Below are 23,881 nucleotides of genomic sequence, written 5' to 3'. Positions count from 1 at the left end.
AAAGCGAGCAGAACTGATTACTGCGCTGTTGCCCCGCTCCGCCAGTCTAAACTCTGTTTGGCTTCCTAATGAGCTCACTAAAAACCCAATTCATCACACATAACCCCCTTTCAACCTGCCTTGAAATCCCCCATTATGGCTGGTCAAGGACAGTCCGTTTACGCGCTTTAGGCCAGGGTCAAGGGCTGTGAGGGCTAGATGGCAGTGGTGACAGTAGCAACAGGGGGTACGGTTCCATGTGCTGGCCCCCAAATAGACAGAACTTTAAATCATTATCACAGTTATTTTCAAGAAATTATATTCCAAATATTTACTACCAGGAATGACAGTTCAGTCAACTTATAACGTGAAGCAAAGGAAAGACCAATGAAGCAGCACGGCTGTTGGAATGATGAAAATATGGCCACACCAAAACTGAGGGTCTAGTATGAAATAACTCAGTTAGTGAATGAGGCTGTGTTGGCAACAAGAAACTGTGGGTGAATTCATACTCCACCCACTTCTGGACTGTCCTGTGATGACCCTGTTATGTTGCAAATACAAAAATTCTCAACATCCATGTGGTTTGTTTTAGTCGTTCAACAGTGAAGGAATGCTGGAATGGAAGGAATAAGTGTGAATGATAAGCAGCCAAAACAGCAATGGGAAGATAAATGGAAGCGAGAAGCGCTCTGGAGGAGGTGTATGTAGGGAAGGGGGGTGAGGGGGTTCGGTCGGTGTAAACTCCCACAGTTCCTCATTACATAGACTTGAAATGATCCTCCCGACACCTGAGCTGTAACCAAGAGATTACAGAATTGATGAATCCTTGGTTTAAAATGCGGCTGTTTTATTCTGCTTTAGTAATTAATTCTTTTTCCGATAGCGTATTGATTAAGTGTAGCCCCTGATAAAGTTCAAACTGAGAGGGATCCCCCCCCGGGGGGCTCCGACTGGGCCTGCACCGGAGAGTCAATGAAAACTTCCTCCTTCCACCTGCATTCCTCCTCCATCAGTGCATTTACCTCATAAATTAGTCAACTCTGGAAGCCTCACGCGGCCGGCTGCACTTTCATTTCTGTATTTGCACATGAGCCTTGTCCGCGTAGCTCAAGATTGTTTCCTGCTAGCATGCTACTCACAGTTCCTCTCCCTCTTCTCCTGCTCTCATTCTCACTAGAACGGGGATTGGCGGCATGCGGAACGAGAGCATCCTCTTCCACCAAACTGCTCTTTCATTCTTTTTATCGCAGCGTTTTTCCATACGACTGTGAGCGAGACTCTGATCAACCGAGTGCAGAGTGGCGCTCTCTGGGGAGGCAACTAGCACAGAAATCAGATACAGCTTTACTACAGAGTCAGACGTTCATGTCTTGTCGGGACCCCTCACCTACCCGCTCTCTTTTACGAGTCAATAACCAGCCCCCGGTGTCCTCCGCTGGGTCCTGGCACACATTTGCTACAGAAGTGGTTTTCTCAAAACCTCCAGAACCATGTATAGCGTTAGATATGAAGCCAGTGAGGAGCGTAGCATTAGCCTAAAAACACAACGTCAATCATACAACATATAATATATAATATATTACTGGGGTTGTATTAACATGAGTAATATTTAATTTAAAAGTCAAGCTGAATTTACATCTTCATCCAGAGCTCAGGATGACAATAAGAAGCCATGGCTGCCTTCTGACATGACATTGCCTCATTCGAATTTCAGCTGAGGTGCTCCATCTACACTGACTGGAGTGGTTCACTCATGTAGGGATGCACCAGCACTTTTTTTGAGTCCCTGTCTGATCACTCAACTCATCTACATTCTGAAGTTATATTACATGTAACTCAACCCACAACCTTCTGCAACTTTATAGCTACCTATTGAAGATACAGGCTGACTACAGACTACAAACCAAGCAGGTCGGTTCCTCACTGTATTTTCCGGGGTCCATGACGTACAAAATTAGTGTGAGTGTGATGTAAACTTTACCAAATAAGCGTCAGCCTTTGCTAGTTCAATGGCCTGGAGGTAGCTCGAGACTGGCACCGTGAGCTCTCCAGCGTCTCGCCTTCCAAGTTAATCTTCTGCCTTACACTTCCAGAAGGGAGACAAACCCTCTGATGCTATTAATTAGCAACAGTGTTCAGCACTTCTCTGCTTTTTGAAGCGCTCCGTCTTCTTTTGTTGTGCCCCATCTTCTCTCCCTTTATTTTTTTGCAGAGCCTCCATTATTGACTTTCCAATCATCCCCTTGCATCCAATCCCTGCTCAAGCCGTACAGCACTGGTGCTTGTGTACCAGGGCGCTGCCCAACAACACCCTCGAGCCCACTCTCTGAGACGCTGGCTGGGGAGCCCTGATTGCCGGGCAGGCCCTAGAGCACCCACCAGCCCAACAGCAGCTTCCCATGAGACCGAAATCAAAGCCCCTTTAAAATATAACCATGGGTGTAATGAGGGTGCTCCGAAGAACAATAAGCATAAACACCAAAGGAGGAAGGATGCTACAAAAGATGCTGTTGAAGAATGTTCTCAAAGAGACGTGGGAGTCAGAGGGCCAGAGAGCCGCAGCCAGTGGCGCTGCTCGCCGGGGCCTCGCATAGAAACGTATCTGAACTCAAAACAACAAGGGGGTCCGCTGCATGCCTCTGGAGCCGGGGCAACAATAGGGCTGGATGGGCACCTACACAATGGCAGGTGCTCTGAATGCTAGCGAGAGACCCTTGCAGCAGGGATCCTCCACTCTCCCACTCAGGGGTCTTGAGCTCCGGCTTGTGCAACCGCTGGTTTTGAACCAGGGTTCCTTTTGGGTCATGAAGGATGAAAATGATCTCATGGGGGTCTCAGAAAAGAGCAAGGTCTGCGAGGCCCTAATACCATCCACTTCTGCGACCTTTATTTTTCAACCAACTCTTTTTCACTTCTGAATAATCGCTTCCTTCCCTCCTCCTGTCTTTCATGTATCATGTTGCTTGTGTGTTGCTTGCGTTTGTTGTATTGCTGCTGCTTTTGGGCCGTCCTGTAGGCCATGGTGCTACGCTGCAGTGAGCCCCCCCCAACCTTAAGAGCATTCTTTCCGGGGTCACCGGGTCAGGCTTCACAGATGTCTCCTGCAGACACTTGGTTGTCTAAACACTGCATCCCTGGGAGTAAGCATTCATACTAAACAATGCAGTTTCCCCCCCTCACTCTGGAAAATGTTAAATGTTTTTTTCTCTCTCTTTATTGTTTTTGCCTTTTCCACCTCACTTCTGCTTCATTGTCTCCTTTTAAGTTAAGCTATAAAGAGAGTGCCGCTTTTTTTCCGAGGTGGGGTTTCGCTCTGTTTAGATAATGACATAAAGCCCTGGTTATCACAAGATAGTTGTGCTTTCTGGCTGCTTTCTTTCTGTTAAACACTCCCCGTCTCCCTGCGTTTCCTTCAATTGTTCTAATGGAGCCTTAGTCATCCCTGCCCGATGGCAAAAGATGGAAAAGATGCTTTTAAAGGTCTTTTCTCTCGGCTTGTGTTGCCAGGAGAGGACAAACGGAAACATGTAGTCCAGAATTGCACATTGGAAGACACTAGAAACCCTTGAGTAAGCAGGGCAGAAGCTAAACAAAGAGCAACACCAAATAAACAAACAGCCAATATTCAAGCTTTTATACCTTCTCTCTAGCTATCGGCTACAGTCTCACTATAACATCCCAATGTTCAATGTTTGTTCAGAGGTTGCCATCAACAGGCTACAATGGTCTGCTACACACAATTTAATGTGTGAGTGTCACCTCAAAATCTATATGTTTATGTGACTGTAGCAACATTTTTACTAGCTACACCGCAGTGTAACATTCCATTGGGACATCTGATGGCATGTGCAACAATCCCCAACACCTGATGCAGTGAAGTCTTCTGTATAAATACAGTGATCAGCACACAGTAAGGCAACAAGATGAGTCTGAAGATCAAGACATCTGACATGCAGGTTCTGCCCAGGAGCATACAGAAGTGTGTAATTACGACAATGTCTTCAGAAATCCAGGCGAGCAGCAATCCTTGAATATCTTACGCCTCTTTTTTGCTTCCCCCAAACATCTTTGCTGCATACTGGAAATTGATAACCCTCTAAATGAATCATGGTAAACGCATAATGAAGGTTTCCGCGGCTACAGCCCCGCAGCCAAGCAGGAAGGAGCATTGCGTTTGGCATGTTTGATTTGTTTTGTTACACATTTAGTCCCGGTCTTTCTGCAGTGTGCTCACTGCTTGGGGTATGTAAATAAGAAATTATCCCAGCCGACTATATGGCGGATGCCTCAGAAATTATTAGGTGTTGGCTTCCAATACGCATCAGGGCTCATGGCGCTAACCACTTATCACCTATGCCCGCGACTCAACAGCCACGAAATGGGCAAACAAAAAGTATCCAGGTGTGGTAAAAAGAGAACTTGCCATATGGAAACTGAGAGACAACAGGGCTGTTATTATTCCTAAAATAGCAGCCATTGGCTTTAGGAATCATTAAAGCATGTACCGAAGTGGGAATCAGACGAGAAAATGAGCTTATCGTGCATAATGCCCTCCGAAGCTTTGCATAAACGTGAAAGATGTGTGCGTGAAAATTAGCAGCAGAGAGGAAGAACTGGGATTGTAGCGCACTTCCTTTAGCGTCCTCCCACTCGCTCGGATGGTGGCGGCACGGTTAAAGTACTACCTGTAGGGTATAGCAGCTCTGCTCCATTCCAAATACGCCCGAGCGTGTAGACGCACACAAGAGCAAACCACACAGAGAGCAAACACGCTAGCCATGCTGGAGTCATTTGGCTTGACTTTGTGCTCCCTTTTGGGGCTGGCCTTTGCTGGGATGTGAGGTTTGGACACCAGTGGGAGGAGAGTGAGGAGGGTGGAGGGGAGGTGGAAGAGATTAGAGAGCCAAGGGAGGCACAAGAAAGGAAAGAAAGTAAAAAAGCACAAGGCCCATTGGTCAAACACAAAGGCTGAGAGAGAAGAGGGCATTTGAAGTCGGGGTTAAACTCCAAATAAGCACACCTTAAACGGGTCTGTGTAAGCTGGCAAGTCGGGCTTTTGGGAGTTTCCCTGCAGGTGTGCCTTTGACTGACTTGGCCTCCATAACCTCTCTGTGATCTGGAATGGGGCCCAGGGTTGGACACAGCAGAGACCAGTGGCATCTTACAGCCTCTGCCTCCCATCCGCTGTCCATTACATTCACACACGCATGCTTACACACTCTGTAAACACACACACAGCCAGACAAGGGGGGAAACAAATCTGGTGAGGACTGGAGGAATTGGATTATCACCTCTTAAAGGGTGACTTCTTGGCTGACCCCTTCAGGCACTGAAACAAAACAGAAAATTTCCAGCGCAAACAGTCTCCCTCTGAAGAGCGGAGCGCTGTCATCCTCGTGAATGTAAAGAAGTGGCGGCATTAATGGGTGTGATGATGCCCTTCGGGGAATGTGCTCCAATCCCTTTTAGCCATATTACATCAGACCCCTGTGCACTCGACATCACCAGCGTGTGCACTTGAGTAAGCAGCGGAACATGGGTGTGTAAACCCTCAGAACAATGAGCAAACATCTTCATTTTCAGTGTTGTTTGGTCATGAAGGTGCAAACTAAGCTGACAAACATTGATATGGAGTGCGTTGAAGGAGCATTTAAAGGCATTATGCAGCACAAAAGTTTGATTCAAACCTTCCAACTGACCCACACGCTTTCACACTGAAACACTCGAGGGCATTTCAGAGGGGCATTTGTCTGCGCTCCACAGGTTAAATCACCTATAAATGGTGCTTCTTGACAAACGTATGATACATAGAAAACACTGCGAGTGAGAGCTTTCTCTCATCGCTCCAAGATAAGCGGGTCCTCATCTGAAGAGGCCTGAATTCATAAAATCTCCCTGAAGCTTTACGTTAATGGCCCAAAACTGAAATTCTCCTCGGCTGCTGTCAGAATAATCTGGGTAATTTCTTTCCTGTGTTCTCCAAACACTAGTTTGCACATTAGACTGACCCAGTTAATATGCCCTTCCTCCTGCAAAGAACCCAGCTCCCGGCCAAGCAAAACCCGGCTGGGCCGGGCCGGGCCAACCGAGAGGCCTGTTCGTGATTACGGACCAGAGGGACCAGCCTTGATGCCGGGAGAGTAAAACCAAGAGCGGACATATGGACGCAAGCAGCAACGACTTTCTTTTTTTTTTTTTTTTTTTGCATTTATCATAATCGACAGACTTTTAAATGTGGTTCAAGACCAAGATAAAGAGGGTGAAAAAAAGAAAGAAGGAGAGGGGAAAGTGAGGTGGGGGCGAGCGAGCTGATCATTCTCTTTAATCACATTTTGGATGAGGGCCAGGTAGTCTGCGGTACCGCGAGCGAGACGGAGAGGAGTGTGAGCGATGGGAGAGGAATAAATGGAAAGAGTGAAAGAGAGGATGAGAAAAGGACTTATGAAGAAAAATAGAATGTTGAAGCAAAGTGCAGCGGCGATTAAACGGCGTACAGAAATGCCCACATGTGCGGTGTGTATGCGCGTGCAGCGGGGAGCGACGGCCGTTCCCGTAAATGCCTGTGAATGCTGAATCCAGCAAGAATCCGGTGTCGGAGCAGGCAGAGATCCGCTTTAAAACTATGTGCATTAACTATACTTTTCCCCATAGATTAAGCACTCCACATGAATAATTTAGCCTCTCTTATGCTAATGGGATCATGAAAGTATCCCCTCTGTACGGTGTTTTCTCTCCCCTCCACCTCCGCCGCCCCCCTCCCTGCCCCTCTGAGCAACTCTTCCCAGCTTTTAACAATAACCCTGCCTCTTCCCAACAAACCACTGCACCGACGCTGCAGACTCGGCCGGCGTGTAGCGACATGGCTCAAGCTGGCTCACACGTTGGGAAACTGCTGTAGCGTTATCAAGCAGCTCGGTTGTTTGTTGGCTATATCAAAAGCTACAAGTTCATTCATGACTGGATCGGGTTTAATATTGCACAATCGATCGCTGCCGAGAGGATTCCAAGCACTACTCAGTGAGGACGTCAGTGTATCTGTATTTTTAATGGCCGAAACTTCCTATATTTGATTATCTTCTGTCATCAACCCAGGCGGAACTTGCAGCCCATCAGGGCTGGTCGCACCTTCCATACCTCTTGCCAAATGTTGAGAGACAGGCGTTTATTTGGTTTAAACCACCATTTCTGTTAGCAGCACTATCAGCTTCAGGCTAACCTGACTCAGCTGATGAAGAGGAAAAGAGGCGTCATTTCGTTTCTCAGGAAAAATTGTCTTGGCGGACAAAAAAAAAAACAGTTGATCATTTGTTTTCTTACTACAATCACAACCCAGTCAGGAATAAAGTTCAGATGACAGGGGAGCGTTTAGTTCATGTGCACACCAGAACAGATGCCAGGCACTTTCCAACAACACTGTTTTTAAAGTCATTTCAGGGCCGGATGAAGAGCAGCAGCTTGAGGAAGAGCAAAACACACAGCGTGGATGAGCTCTGGAAGTGTCTTGTTGCCCAAGTGAGGCGGAGGCAGTGTGTAAAAATGATCAGTTCTGCAACAGCTGGGTGTGAGAGCCATGAAACAGCAGGGCTTGGGTCTGCTTTATTGTTTATCTGTTGTTTATGGGCCAGTGTTCAGCTTTAATTACGACACTAAATTAAACTCTAACAGGCACTTAGAGGAAGCTAGCTAGCTCGCGCCCGCGCACACAGCCGCATCTCGCTGATGAGTTCTGGAGAGCCAGCTACTGAACTGCAACATGACTTCCATCTTGTGTTTAGCAGATACTTCAGAAGTTTCCTCGCTCTATCCAGCCCCGAGTGTTGTTTTATGAAAAAAAAAAAAAAGGTCCGGAAGACGCCAAATTTAACAGGCCGTGTACATGCCGGGACTCTCTGGTTAGACGCAGAAGTCATGCCCCCACCAAGAATGACCCTTCTCTCATGAGCTCAACCACAAAGCCTGAGCTGCGCGGGGCCCCTGGTCAGGGCCAGGCGTGCTCACCACACGCCCTTCTTCACTCACACAAACGTACCACAACATCATGGAGTGCAGCCCTCTCCTGGCTCCCATTCCTCTCCGCCTCGGTCTCTCTGGGGAGTCTGTCTATCCGCCGCGCGAGGGGATTGTTCAATTGCTGAGAAAATGCACTAAATGCTTTATTTCCCCTTCTCTCCCGAGCCTCTTCCATCTACACTCGGATGGACAGGGTTTGCACTCAGCTTCAGGAATAGCTAGCAGTCTCACTTCTGCACGCTTCAAATGTCAAACGCACGACGACGGACACCTGCTTGGAGAGGAGCGACGTCTGAGACTTGTTAATTCATCCACCCGCCACTGATGTCTCTGATGTTGCTAGATAAGCTTGGGAAAGTTCCAGAAGGCCGTTAATCATCATGATGTTTCAGCTCAGGCAGAAAAGCGATTGTTCGTTATCTGAACCGTCTCACCTGAAAAAAGCTCATCAGGCAAGAGTCGGTGTCACAATAAATATTTTTGAAGTGGAGAGTTGGGTGGGGGCTGGAGGGAAGAGAAGGGGGGGGGGTCGATGGGTGCCGCAGTTCGAGATGGATTTAAGAGTTTTGAAGTCAAATGCTTATGTTAACTGCCAGAACCTCAGCTTGCACTCTGGGCTGACAGCTACAAGCATGCTTCACCTTGCTTTACTGCTCGACAATAAATTATTCCACAGACGGGCAATACATATTTGTGCACTTGTTAAATAGCTTGTTGGCCTGCGTTCAAAGAAACGCTCCATGCCGAGGTACAAGCCGAAAACGCGTGTAAGGTAATTCTGCACATGGCCAGCGTCCTGTGATGCATTCAGGGGCTTTAAAATAAACGTGATTATGACGTCCACAATTTGCATGTTGCATGACATTAGCCACGCTTCAATCTACGCACAACACACCGTCCAAAATTGAAGCTGGCAGAGGAAAGTTGATGTTTTTCTTGGCAGCGGGGAAAGTGCTCTCTCCTTCCCTCTCTCATCTATCCCACGACTGATCCACATCGTCACCCCTTTTAACAGGGGCCAAGCTGTTAAAGACCCCATTACTGAAGTGAAACACACATTTCACATTTTCTCCGCGGACCTCGGAGTGTAGACTGCAAATTTTATGTGGAAATGTATTGAGATAGGAGGCAAGTTCATGCGTGGAGGGAAAGGTGGAGAGGTTGGGGAAAGGGAAGGCTCTGTCAGAATGGAAGGGCCAGAGTCGGGAGTCAGCGAGCGCTTCAAGCGTTAACGTAATTGCAAGAATGTGAAAAATGAGGCGGCGGGGCTCCCGAGCGAAGCGAAAGGTCAGAGCATGCCTCACACAAAACAACTGGCTGGAGGACGGCCTCATTAGACCATTAAATCAGCTGCCCTCTCTCTTCGCGTTTGCTTTTCCCTCTCTGTACTCTTCCACCTTTGCTTCTCAACACCCTCATTTTTCTTTCTCCTCTTGACTCTATACTTTCACGACCCGCCGGTCCCGGTCCGGATCTAGTCCAGGACCGTCTTGGCCCAGTGCAGAAGTCTGTACCGTAACTGTCTTTGGTCCGTATTGATCGGCTGTTACTGGATACGGTGGGGGAGTCGATAAGTGCTCTGTGGATTACAGGTCACTTGTACTTATGTGTGTAAGATAATCAATAGGCAGTGCATTTCTTTCTCTCCTTCTCTCGCCCCCCGCCCCCTTCGTCTTCCCCCTGCCCTTCCATCTCATGTTCCTCAAGACTTTACCTCCAGTTCAGCAGCAATTGTGGAGATTAAAGCAATAAAACATCAGTCTGCTGTCATCAATGTTTTCTAGTTTCCCAAACAGCAAAGAAACCTGACCTCTGACACCATCTGTCAAAGCCCTCTGTTGTCCAGGACCTACACCTTCAAATGCCGCCCAAGATGGAAGCATATGACCCTCTGGTGAGGCGAAAATTTAAATACCATGTCAAAATCACAAATATATTTTTTTAGTATTTCAAGAACTTTAGTTAGTATTAAAGGGATTATGATTTTGTAACACAAAAAACAAGAACAAAAGATCTGGAAATCTCAGTCTTAATAAGACAATGGGAGCTGACTTGGACCAGTGAGGTGTGTGGACGGTAGGAACCTAAACCAGTGAGTAAAAGTAAGTAGCAGCTTTCTAGTGCAGCACCATGAACTCCAAGACTCCTGATTTAGATCCATAACAGTCATTCCTAGCTGCTCATCTCCAACCACAGAGGCAGTCTGTGGTCAGCCACGTTTAAGAGTCCCACCACAGCGCGTCCATCGATACATTTGATTGCTTATTGGCAAAGCGATCGACTCCAACAGACACAACACGCAGCTCCATCCAGCCAGGCAGCTGCTATAAGTGTGCATCCTAAGTGTTTGAGCGCTCGTGTCGGAAGCCGGTGTGATGAAATTTCATGCAAAACCCTGGACACTGCCAGAGGGCACACACACACACAGAGCGGGTGAAAGCAGATCTCTGTGCATTCAAAACAAGCCGAGACAAGAATGGAGGAGGCCAGGAGCTCCTCGTCTGTCTCTGCGTTGCATTTAATAAACAATTTTAACCTCGCAGTGTGTCGGCGCTCTGGCCTTGTCGCTGAAATCCACCGACAGCACGTGATAAATTTACATGTCAGAATTGATGCAGACCGTGACAAAAATAAGAGGCAGATGGCGGTGACTTGCGCACACTATCTGTAACACATTCAAATGCGTTTGTTTTGAAATGCTTTATTACAGTTTGGCAGGTTGAGCTCCAGATAACGGCGCGGCATAATTAGAAGCCGGCAAAGTTAATATGGTTTCAAATGAGAACTGGCAGGAATACGGTATTAATCACCGGCTTTTGTCGAGCTCTTCAAATAGAAACAGTGGTGAGTTGCCGCAGTTGTTTCTCAGCCAGGCGAGCAGAGTGTTCATTTTTAGGCGTGACTGCGTGTTTACATGGACGGCTGTCAAAAAAGAGGATAATCCAGGAGGGACGGCGGCGTAAATAGACCTGTTCCATTTACCGAAGATCTCTTGCTAGGCTGCTTTAAGTTTTGGCTGCTGAGTTGCTGAACATACCAGAGAACATCGGTGTTCTCCCAAGTTAAGGTCAACACAACTTTGTTCACCTAAGAGGGGAGTTAAGCTTAGATAGCCACCGAAGTTATATAGATATATTTGTGGTGCATCATCCTCTGAAATCCAGTTGGATGTAAATCTCTGGGTATAGAAAGCAGGCCGTTCCAGTGCTGACTCACCTTGCTCGCTGCTGTTGTCGCCGCTCTGTGAGGCATGGCCGCCGCTGGAAGGCCCCGGCGTGCCCGCTGAGTGCGTGGAAACGGCGTCATCGTGATCTCTCCAGGACGCCGGGTTCTGTGGTTCGAAAGAGGCATCCGTCCCATTCCCGACCGCAGAACCAGGAAGATTTGCAGGAGGAGAGAGAAAGGAAGAGAGCGTGAGGATGTGACAACCACGCGGGACAGTAGTGGTGATCGGTGATGCACCGCAGCAGCTGGCGAGAAGTCAAAACACAGCAATCAGAGGTTCTTATTAATGCATGAGAGCAAATCGCTGCGCCGTTAATGTTGCATCAGATTCTTGAGATGAGCTCTTATGAGTAATCGTCCAAACACATATGGCGCAGCCTGGCGTTTGTTTATACCATCGCCGACTGAGACTTCCGGTGTTGAATACCGAGGTGGAAGTCCAAACCCACCACAGACGCCATTAATCATCTCCACTGTCAGAGAGCAGAATAAGACATGACAGTGATTCTCTTGCTAATCTGCCAGAGATGTGTTGACGCCCACAGAGGCCCACGCACAGACACACATGCTAATGACATAATAGGCTACAAAGCATAAACACAGACTTTTATATACACAGCAACTAAAGTGATCCAGAAACATCTCCTCCGGCCCCACTCTGGCTCCGCGTCATTCTTTCTGCCGTGCTGGGAAACAGGAATTTTGGAGGGTGCAGGAAGGGCATTATCAGTGGCACATGAAGGCAGGCGAGAGGTGGCATTTCCTCCGCCATTCATCGAGCGATCACGTCACTTACGACAAACATACAAGTTCAATCAACACACAGACTGCTCGTGTCGCTCAAGTTGCCCCGTCTTCAACTCCAGCCAGAAAAACCAGTGCTTTCAAAAGAGGAGAGGGCAGTGGAAAAGGGATGAATATAAACAGGAAGCTGGGGTAATGACAGCCTAGAACAGAGCATCAGTGTTGGTCAACAATAGTGTGAGCGCAACATCTTAATAGAGGCATGAATAAGTGACTTACTGATATTGTTTGGCATCTCTCCATGACACTGCTGAGATTATTGGCTCTGCTTTCTAAGTGAAAATTCACTCTGGCTTCAGGTATTCTCAAGACCCCCATTCAAAGGTGACAAACCATCGACAAGTGTTGTCTACCAGATACCTAGCAAACAGACATCACGTCACCCACCATTCAGCAGACTAGCTTGCATGGATTTAATCATAAAACCCAGCACAGCTCCACAAATCAAGTATAGCAATGTTCAAGTCCCCGGAGAGACAAACCTCCTCACCCGAAACTTGTGCCAAACAAACTCAGGCCTTCACCCAGACTTCCCACAAAACCTCAACCCACTTCTCAGTTCCTACTTTTGGGTTTCTCTCTTTCACAAAATTATACATCGATATGAAAACTGAAGGAAAATATACAAGCCGTGAAGGACTCCAAAAAAGACTGAGTGTTTTTAACTCTCTGAGTGTTGTTGAACTTTTCACGACCAGAGAGGAGGCGGACGGGCCCGACACTGGCCCAGTCAGAGTAAGTTGTTCAGCGGGAGGACAGGCAGTGCAGTGCCAGGGGAGCAGGGGGAAGCGGAGGCAGTAGCTGCCTCGGGGTGACAGACATACTCGTCCCTTTAGTCTGTGCGTTTGTTTTCTTAAACCCATCGAGTCGCAGCTGAAGTGTTTCCCATATTGAGTGTGCATGTTTTCAACATCAGGATCCAGAGAGAGCATTCGAAGCCCATCGTAGTGTCAGCAGCTGAAGGGAAAGCATCGCTCCTCTGAGAGCAACGGTGGATTTCGGGGGGCTCTCAGATCAACGCGTCTGGAGTGCAGAGCATGCTGTTGTTACAGCAACGTGCTGTTCCTCTCCACTCGTGGCCTGCTGGGCTAAATGACTGATGTGGGTGAGCCTCCTCCAAACACTTAAATTCTATCTTGGCCATATGAACACAGAGGGAAATAAAACTCAGAATGGATGTACTTAAGAGGAGTTCACTCTGAACGGCTGTTATTGTTCCGAGAAAATGACCGGCTTCAACTTCCTTTCACGAGGAGGAACCCACCAGCGTGACGTGAAGAGCTGCTGCTCTCCCTCTCCCCCTCACTTTCTCTCTCCTTCGGCAGCGGCCACAGCTTGGTTTTAATGCAACGGCTCAATCGATAGGACTTAATTTAGCTATCATTACAGAGTAATGTGTCATTTTTAATGGTGCTGGCACTGAATTAAATTCAAACACACCTCGGTTAATGGCGTTAAAGGGAATGATATTTGGCTGTGATTTAAACCGCTGGGCTTTAATGGGCTCGTGTGCAGAGAGTTTGCTTCCTAGAGGGCACAAACAATATGAAACATAATATTCTATCAGGGATAAATGAGGTCTTGAGTGAAAAAATGGCTTGCTTTTCGTGTCAAAGGGGCGCCACAGGGGTCGATTCTTGGACCACTCTGCTCACATTATAGCCTACACGAGCAAAGAGAAACCTTTCTTGTAACTTTAAGATGTTCAATCACACACAAGTGGGCATGAAGGAATAGCAGTTGACCAAAATATGCCTTGGCTTGGTGTACAAATGCCAGTTGTGACTGTGCAGGAATACAAAGAAAATGTAAGTAAATAGGTTTCTGCCTTCTGGGATTGTAAATGTTTCTCTTTTCTCTGCCTGATTACATAAAGTCAGCACCACATGAATACATGTATGTGTTTAACAACCCCATGTCTGCTGAGATCCACAAACAAAGACGACAAACATGAGTTAACTTTCCGCGACAAAAGCCGTCTTCCTCCGCATGAATTATTTATGGCCGCCTCTGCCAGATATGGCTGAACAACACAAACATTCTGCCACCAGCCCTGTGGGTCTGATAAAGTTCAAACAAGTTGTAACACAAAAAGTCAAACAGTCGTCTTCAATCCGCAGCAAAATAAGAAAATTGAGGATAAAACGGAGGGAAAAGGCCCACAGGGTCATGTGACTATTCCCCAAAGATGGATATAATTAGGAGTCAAGCCTGGTTCACGCCGTGCTCCTCACTAATTGTGTTAAAGAGAAAGAGTAGACACACATGCGCGGGCAATAACGTCGCACACAGATAGACAATAAGATACAAGGGAAGGAGGGTCTCTAGGGACTTTGCAGTTTGGAGGGGTGAGCAACCTGCAACTGATGATACAAGTTGTAATTAAAATATAGGCGAGAGAAGGTCTGTGGGAGGACGAGGACGAGGACGAGGACGAGGAGGAGGTCCCTGCTTCATCATCTGCACACACCTGTCTGCCTAACTCCCCTGGAATCGCGGCCAAAATTGATTCAGCGGCATCATTGAATTTCCCTCAAACTCCCCTGGAGAAGGAATCAGTCGATGTCGTGAGCGGCTGAACATATTCAGAACCGCTGACGCACCACAAACACACACTCAGGACCATAAATCAAAACCACAGCTGACGTTTGGAGGCACATTGTGGAATCAACAGGAAAAAAAAAAGAAGCAGCAACACGTTTGAGGAGTGTAATTATACACAGTGGAAGAGTGTAGGTGAGTGTTTACTACACCACAATCAGTTGCCACATAAACACGCACTCACTCAGCTGCTAATAATTCACCAACGGGTGTGGAACTGCACTTTTAACTGGGCGTCGGGACATGATTCACCCCAATTTTAACACTTTCAGTAAAACGTAACTGGTAGTTGATGTAATTATTAGTTACACTATACAGTACAGTACAGTAATTACGAACATTAAAATATTTTTATTGACTTGTTTTTAAGAATATGTTGTGGTATTAAGGTGGTATTTTCTGATGTATATTTTATGTTAGGGTTTCAAAGGTTTTGTTTTTGAGTTTAGTAGTTTGTTATAGAGGGTTGTTGTTCATTGATGATTTATTGTTTAGTTCATTTCTAAAGTTGTGTTGACAGAGTGTCAAAATATGTTGCTAGTAGTTTGTTGATGAAGTGATTTGTTCAGGTTTTCCATTGTGTTTTCTCACTACTGAGCAACGTATTTTGTTGTCTCTGATTTGTTGGTTGAGCTACTGTTTGTTCAGTTGGCGCTACGTTGTATATCGTACTTTGTGTTGGTTCATCTGATGTTGTAATCAAGGATTTGTCGTTGTAAAGAGAGGTGTGTGTTGTGTGTGTACAACCTGTTCTGGTGATTTATTGCTGAGGAATGCTTTGTTGAATTTCACGAGTCTTCTAGTTGTGCTATCTTTGCTTACAATCTACACAGGTAACCTTTCGTAGGACAATATCAACTGTATGTTTGTCAACAACCACAGTTGAACTAGACGTGTCCTTAAGCAAGATGACTTGGAAGTACAACGCGAGTAGAGGCTTCAGCTCATCGTCGCAACAAATAAAAAACCGACTAGTCATAAGACGTAATTCCACTCTCAGAACCTAAAAACCTGGATTTCACCGACGACTCTTAAACACGCATCTCGCTGCACTGTCATTACCCATATGTCCTACTTCCCCGTGTGAAATCAGATATATGCATGTAGCAACTGTTTTTTATTGCCGTCATTTACAGAAGCCCTTTATGGGAATAAGCAACAAGTGAGCTTAGCCACAGTAGCGATGATTAGATATGCTCCCGACAGGGCTCTGCCTCTGAGCACTAATCAAATAGGAAATGTAAGGCGAGACATCCCAGCATCACAAAACAGTTGTCAGCCGGAGAAGTGGAGTCGACGCTGCCTTATTTCCCCACCGAGGAGAGAGACAGAGACGCTGCCGGCCCCAGGAGAGAGCCGCTAGTTGAATTAGAAAACCTCCAAAACGGAGAAATTCCACGGTTCAGCAGGTCGGCTCGGCCCGAGGGCTGCAAGGCCGCAGACACACAGAGAGAGAGAGTGTGTGTGTGTGCGTGTGTGTGTGTGGCTGTATATAGTGACATACAAGAGCAGGACAAGCTCAACAGAACCGGCAACACTTGTGGAACAACACTTTCACGTCTACTTCCTTAACAAACCTCTCAACAGAAAACAAGCTGATTCAGAAATGTAAACTCAAGACAAGGATGATGACTCAAAAAAAAAAAGTTCATTTCCACGATGGTCGCGGACTGGGGTTTTAGCTGTTGACGTCAAACTTCTTAGCTTACAGTGACAAGCTATTGTTACAGTGATCGACCTCCACTTCAAGTTACAGCACCTTAAGTCATTGGACAAAGTGTTGTGGTGTCAGTTATAGTCACAAACTAAACAGTGACTGAAGCTGAAATGTCAATTTAAAAATTTAATTAAACTTCAGTTAAAGAGTCAGAACATTGGTGTGTTGTTAAAAATAACTCCATCCGTCACCTGGTCCACAAACACACACCCACACACACACACACGTGAATGTTTCGGTCACTTCCCTCCAACTCCGTTTCCCTCCCAGCTCCAGATAAGCTGGTCTATGTGGCCGCCACTATCGCTCCCCGAGGGAAAACAAAGGCGAGGACGTGCGTACGACTAATCTGGTAGCAGCGAGATTCATGAAAAGTCTTCATCAGTGCGAGACACAAAAGCTAATTCATTAGAACAGATAATATTCAGACACTGCTAATTCTCTTTGGCTTCCTAATTGGACTGTGCACAGACGAGAAGGACATTTTATTCTTTAATTAAAAGACAAGAGTGTGGAGACACACACACACACACATCGACCTTCCTTTACACAACCGTCGTTCGAAGTTTTTCTTTTAATTGTTAAATTAAATAAAGCAAAGCATTTAAGCAATAGAATATATAATCTTAGTATATATTCTTAATTTGAAATCACAATGTAAACACTCTCGAATAAATGTATTTATTTACTGACAAGTATCATTCATGAATATTGACATTTCCCATATTTATATGTCATGGAAAAAATATATACAGTTCACACGTAAACTCAGAGGTTTTGTGTATCAAATTCCAGTTAAACAAAAAGTACTGTTTAAAACCATAAAAGTATGTTTTGTTTATTTAAACAGTGATCATGATGAAATTACTGAAAAAGGTTTTTAAGGTTTTAACAATTAATTTAAAAACTTTTTGTTTATCTGAAAAAATCTGGAAAACCAAATAATTTAATGATTAAAAAAAAAAGTTTTGTCCTTATTGTTGGGTCACACTTCTAAATTATATTATGATTAAATATAAGGCTGGATTTTTTTTTTTATGTGTACACTTTTAAACTGTGTAACTCTGTTTTAACTAGATAAGAAAATGGCAGAAGGTAAATATATGAATGCGCCTTTGCTGTGACGCTTGTTAGTTCTGCCACTTGAGTTCATTTTTACACGGTTTGAAAATCAGCCATCAGCGCCTCTCTGTGTTTTTCCTCTTCAACGCTCCCAACATGCCATCACATTCATATTTGCTTCTTCTTTTAGCGGGGCTGACATGAGGGGGGATAGGAAGCCTTGGGTGGCCTGCGCGGTTGAGACAGTCACCGCCAGCAATAAGGGATATCAACAGTGTCAGCGAGGCCTCATCCCCATTCTCACTCAACCATAATCCAATCATCTCTAAGACAATGCTGCATTCAAGTGTAAATAAAACTGGGCTTATTATGCCGCACTGTCAGGTGAGGGGGAGAGGGGAAGACATGAAAACACTCCCCCCTTCACCGCCAAGAGCCTCATCATCTCCAGAAAAACCAACTTTCACCAAATGAGATGTAGCCGCAGGCCCTTCATAAAAAATGCATATCACAGCAGAAAAAAAACGGAGGTGAGAGACTCCGACCGGCTGGATTAGCATTTCTAACTACATGACGGAAGTCGGTCATGAAATAGAGACGGATGAGTGAATGAAACAACAACAGTGTGTGAGTGGAAACCTGCAGCAGCAGCAGAGAAGCTGGAGAGCAAACAAGTAAAGACGCGGCACATATTAGGGCTTATATAATTACATGTTTGCATTAGCTTCTTATGGAATATTCCGCACGTAGCTCTGTTTACATGTGATACACTGACCGTTTTGCAAAGTAAAAATTTCATTCTGTAACAGCTAAAAACACAGGAAGTGGTGGGAAGACTTTTTACTTAAATTTACAGCAGAGTGAAAAATGATATTAGCTTTAAAAATACTCATGATTTAATCACCGTTTTAAGTGAAACACGGGTCTAAAAACGTGAGCTCTTGTTGCAACATTTACTGCAACAAAAAAATGGATCCTATTTAATAAGTTTTGAATAAGTTTCTGATATATAAACTTTATTTCAATCGCAGAATCATTTGAGTCATGTGACACCTCAGGAAGCACTTCAATCTAATTTAATAGAAATGTGTTTTTTTCTGTTATTTGAAAGACTTAAAACTGATTTAACATTGTCAATTAAACTTGAGTCCAAACTAGAACAGTTTCAGCTACAGGTTGCCACTATCAATGAAGATCTGACGCCTGTTCTAAAAATACATTTTTATGCATCAACTGTCTAATAATCTTTCATTTTATTTTTAAAAATCATAATATTATATTCTCAATGTCAGACAGTGCAACCACTTCCACTGTGTTCTTGGAGCAGCTCACAGCTCAGCTGAGCCCTGAGCTAAAGCACGTCCGAAAATGGCCACCTCGAAACAGCGCTGATGAAAGCTAACAATGCTAAACGCAATAGTCTTCAAGTCTCGTGGATAAGAAGGCTGAATTGCTGACACGGCTCTCCTCACAAACCTGCTTCGGTCACACTGCAACAACACAAGCTGCTCAAACAGAAGGAGAAATAACTTCCGCCAGCTATCAGGTGCAATAAAAGCTCAAATAAATCCCTCAAAAGTTAAATACCTAATGAGGTGGTCACTCCAAATGACTTCATGATGAACGTCGCCCTCCTGGTTTACTGGTGCTCCTCTGTTGGCACGTCTAATTCTTCTAATGATTTCAATGTCCGGGTCACGTGCGCACTGGTAACTACTGTCTTGAGTATCAAACATCTGCCGTGAAGCTAAACAGCCAGTTTATCTAATCTCCACAGCGTAAACAACAGCATGCCCCATTTCTGCTGCAAGGCTGCCTCAGCCCGGAGCAGGAGCCGGGCCTGCAGCGGGTCCTGGGCGCCTGTGACTTTCTGACATTAGCTTGCCTCACATCGCCTCAGTGATACCCAGCAAAAGAGTTTATTAGGAGGGGAAGGCAGAGTTTAAACCAGGGGGATCGATGCAGGGATTTAAAGCCACTGTACTTCAGGTGCATATAATTGAATTCAGCGTTATGGAGCCTGCAGCCATAAAGAGACTGCAGAGGGAAGCCGGCTTCAATCAATAGCAAACAATTAAACACATTAACATCAACAGCCGAGGACGCTCTCTGCACACCGACCTCACATGCCTGCTGAACTTGAAGACTTTGAGCTGGATCGCAGCACTTTCTTCTGCTCTGCAGCAGCGCACCCAGACACACAAGTGTGCAGATATAAAGACTCTCTTAAATATTAGCCCAGAGCTACAGATTACTGCTGATACCCCGCTATAATCCCAGTCTGCATAACTCTCCCATTTCACTCACACCAAACAGCCATCTTTATCTTCAGACGCTAACATTAATGTGAGCAATTACAAGTTATCAATTAACCTACATGTCTCTGAAGACCCACAGCAAATGCAAGCAAACACACAAGTAGATAATCCTTCATGGGCAAAGATGAACGGTACAAAAATGATCAGAAGCCACAGTGAAAATGTTGATCATCTTCAAGCGTTAATGTTCCTCCTACATTCAGCTGCTGCCATTTACACACAACCTCTCTCCAGGGAGACACAACAATACTTGTATGAGAGGAAACACACACACAGCTGCAGCATGTTTCTCTTCTTTATGAGCTGGACATTCACTACAGATAATTAAAAATACTCCACAACTCTTCAAGTTGAAGGTAAAGTTAAAGTCGTGCTAATATTCTACAACGTTCATAAGGTTTATAAACACCCAAATATGAAATGTACTGACGTTTTAATAATACGTGACGTCATCTTTTCTGCCAACCACCGTGCTAGCAGTGCTACTTTAGCGAATGCTAACGTCAATTATGGATCATAATAATGATTTAGGTCACATTATTGGCAACCACTCGTGGTTTCCTCACAGCCATGAAGTGGCTGTATCGTATTAAGACGTATAAAATGACACTTTAAAGTTTCGTTTGGTTCCAAAATGACGTCTCAGCCGACGACACAGAAACGTATCAAAATATACCTACGTCAGAAGCGTTAATAATCCACCTTTGACGCAGTGGCCGTGGGTTTACACCACAAATGTTTTGGCGGCGCCACAGCCTCACACACACATGACTAGCCCTGATCTGAAGACTACTACAATAACCACGTCTTTTGTGTCACATTTAGCTTTTGACCTTCGATGGAAAACAGAGCATGCTCAGTGGGCCGAGGTCACCAGCGAGCCCCAAACAGATGACGTCACAGCAGCAACTCGTCACAGGCGGCGGCGGCGGCGTTTAATTATAAATGTTCTGAATTCAAACACCGATCGCGTTTTATCAGCCAGCTGACAGCGGCGCATGCGCAGAGAGAAGATATATATATATATATTTTAAAAATATATAGTTTCACTCACGTGATCTGCGAGGTTCGTCGATGATCCCGAAAGTTCCTCGTGATCCGACTTGGAGCTGCCGTCCCGCTCGTCAATAACTAGATCTATTGGCATTTTTCCTTTTAAACAGCTGATGTACCGGTGGCAAAAATTGTCGCACAGCTCATGGACCTTGACAAAAAAAAAAATCAAAACTTTAGTGATCCAGAACGGAGCAGCTGACGACCCCCTGGAGGATGAAGCAACAAGTTCCAACGGCAGCGGATCGATCTGAAACCATCACGTGAACTTGACTTGATCAAATGAATATCCATAATTACCTTTTCTAATTCCAGGAGGTGAAACCGTAATACTTGTATGGCTTGAATCATCTGCAAAAAAAAACGTGAAAACACGTCACTTAAATTCATTTTTTCATTGCACAAATATACAGTGCGTCTGTATATTTCTGATTTGGACGCGCGATTTGAAAATTAAATATAAAAAAAACCCTTTTTTTATTTAGTCTTCAATTAACGTGCACACTTTTCAAGAACCAAACCTCGGTGCACACATGCACGCAAAAGTCTCTGCACATTTTTACATGCACATATTCATGTGCGCAGCAGCAGACGCCCACGCAGGAGCCCGATTAATTCAAATTAGATTAATTGAGATTATCGTGTTGAACAGCAATCTGAGTGCACCATTTTCTCTTCATAATAATAATAATTTAAAAAAGGAGTTTGCTGAAGGTAAAATTGGTGGTATAAATTGTGCCTGTATTTTGATCATACTATGAAGTAAGCGCTCTTATTTAAACCGCACTAAAACTTAAGCTCGTTTAATGAAGATGTGTGACACTCACCAAATTATCCAACTCTGGGTTTGATGAAAATAAAGGTTTCTCTGCTCGAACCTGAAAGCCAGAAGTTAGTGGAAGTGAGTTGGACAGCATGAAACAGAACACACACACTCGGTTCGTCTGAGAGTGCGTTTGCGCCTCATGAATCCAAACGGTGTGTGTATGTATATATGTATATATGGACCTGTTTGGCAAAGACCGCGATGTCCTCGTTGAAGGAGTCGGAGGAGCAGACGTCCCCGCCTGCCACGCCGGGCTCCCTCGGTGTGCACGTCGCCAACTCGCACTTCTCAAAAACCAGTGCGAGCAGTGGGAATAGTGGGTGACTGGAGGCGAGAGAGACACAACCTGAGCACACGGACCCGCAACCACACTCGCTCGGTCTTCATTTCAAACTGTTTTAATTCTCCTTCTAGTTTCTGGCACGGTCCAATTGCGCGGATTTTATTGACCCTAAATCATTTTAGAGCACCTCAATAAACGCTCCATAAGTTCACAGTGTTAGTCAGTAACGAAATATAAACTGTTCTTTATGGAAACACCCATTCAATATATCAGTAGATAGTACTATAATTGATCTACTTTTTAATTAAATTTAAATAACAAATAAAGAAAAAATAGTTTTGATCCGCGTATCAAAAGGAAATACTTAAATAGTAAAACATTTCAATTTAAATTTCAGTATTTAAAAGGTGTGTGGTGTGTTTATTTCCTCTGACTCCAATAAACTTTTATTTAATTTAAAGAGTGATTTTTATATCCAATAGTTAAAAAAAATCTCTATTTTTAAGTTAGTTTCTTATAGACTCAAGTGTGTGAAGTTCAGGTCCTGATAGGTTTCCAAAAAAAAGCGAAACTGGAGTTCGGAAAACGAGGCTGGGTCCAGCTCTTACCCATAAATTTGATCTTTATCCCTCTTTAAAACGTCGTTGACAGCGGAGCCCATGCTGGTGGGCATGACGTTCGGGTGCGGAGCGTGGGCTCCGTAGTGCTGGCTGGCGTGGAGCGGGGGTCCGTGGTTGAGGTGGTGGACCTGGGGAAGCGGCCGGGGCGCGTGCGGGTCCCCGTACATGGACGCCGAGACGCCGTCCATCCCACCGTAGTGGGCCAGCTCATCGTACTGGAGGGACAAAAGTCAAGAGAAGGAAGAATGAAGCTTCATCTTTTGTTTAACGCGCACCAAAGTGCCTAAAAATGAAATAAAGTGCGTGCGTGTGTGTGAGAGAAATTACCAAAAACATTTTTAGTTTGAGGAGGAAAGTCGGAGGCGCAGCTGCTGCCGCAGACACACACGCAGACTGAGCGCAATAGTTTGTAAATTATCGATACCTCCCCATACGAAAAAAAAAAAAAAAAAAGAACACTGCATATGAAGATGTTAGTGAGGAACGAGAACCTACCCTTTGCGCCATGAGGCTGCGCTCCAATAACCTCCTGGATCTGCCGCGAGTTTAAAATCCCAGCTTTAGTGATTTAAGATTCCTCCGCGCTTTTTCCAACTTTGCCAATTCTCCGGGAAGACGCCGTCGCGTCGGAGAGTTCTCCCCCTGTTTTCTCTGGACTTGTCGCAGAAAACAAACAAAAAGAAAACTGCGCCAAACAAAAGTGAAGGTTACAATCGGCCCATCAACAACCTGCATGTAACTAAACTGTCGTCTCTCATGGCTTTTTGCCACTCCAGCTGTCAATCATAGCCAGAGGTTGTCAAGGTAATGAATGAATGACGGTCGCTGATGATCTTCAATCTGTTTTAGTCCGTTTTCATCCCGCAACAAAGTCCGCAGCTCCGCAAGGCTCCAGATCGCTATCTTGGTTTTTATTGTCGTCGCCGCTCGGCGCAGCAAAAGTAGGAGAAAAAAAAGAGAAAGATTCGGATCTCAGCGTTCGGTTCCGTTCCGATCCGATCCCCCCCTGTAGGTCTATCTGGCGAGACAGAGATGAGTGAGTGTCAGCGAGTGTTGGCAGGTTGGCTGCTTGCTTGCTTATAGAAACAGAGGCAGATCGCAGCGCTGAGCGGTGGGCGAATGAGATGACGGATCCCGGAAGTGGCGGTGGCCAGAGCCAGTCCTGCAGCAGCTCCACCAAACAGAGAGGAGAGACCAGAGAGATATGCAGAACCCCAAACTCCTCACTCCCACCCCAGTTCCACCTCGAAAAGCAGAAAGAGGGGAACTTTTTTTTTTCTTCCTTGCAAACTTGAAAACTGCAGATTGCGTTTACGCACGGCAGAATAAAACCAAGCAGCCATTTTCTGAACGTTTAACTCGGAGACAGTCTCGACCCAT

General features: G+C 45.4%; 1 protein-coding gene across 3 annotated transcripts in view; it reads right to left on the bottom strand.

The window, feature by feature from the left end:
* The window catches only part of meis2a (Meis homeobox 2a), a 68,204-nt gene extending 44,568 nt beyond the window's left edge, over positions 1-23,636 (bottom strand). For 2 of the 3 annotated variants that reach the window (XM_053845743.1, XM_053845744.1), the window contains exons 1-7: positions 22,997-23,636; positions 22,490-22,716; positions 21,781-21,922; positions 21,600-21,650; positions 21,073-21,123; positions 20,774-20,923; positions 11,209-11,323 (exon numbers count right to left, since the gene is read on the bottom strand). In XM_053845743.1, the coding sequence (XP_053701718.1) occupies positions 11,209-11,323; positions 20,774-20,923; positions 21,073-21,123; positions 21,600-21,650; positions 21,781-21,922; positions 22,490-22,716; positions 22,997-23,008 (748 nt within the window). In that variant the 5' untranslated portion in view covers positions 23,009-23,636. The remainder of the gene's footprint in view (positions 1-11,208; positions 11,324-20,773; positions 20,924-21,072; positions 21,124-21,599; positions 21,651-21,780; positions 21,923-22,489; positions 22,717-22,996) is intronic. The other variant, XM_053845745.1, reaches the window with a different exon arrangement.
* Between the last annotated feature and the right edge of the window lie 245 nt (positions 23,637-23,881).

The sequence above is a fragment of the Synchiropus splendidus genome, chromosome 16, assembly GCF_027744825.2.
Source record: "Synchiropus splendidus isolate RoL2022-P1 chromosome 16, RoL_Sspl_1.0, whole genome shotgun sequence".
NCBI classification, from domain to species: domain Eukaryota; kingdom Metazoa; phylum Chordata; class Actinopteri; order Syngnathiformes; family Callionymidae; genus Synchiropus; species Synchiropus splendidus.
This window is presented reverse-complemented; position numbering and strand designations above follow the sequence as displayed.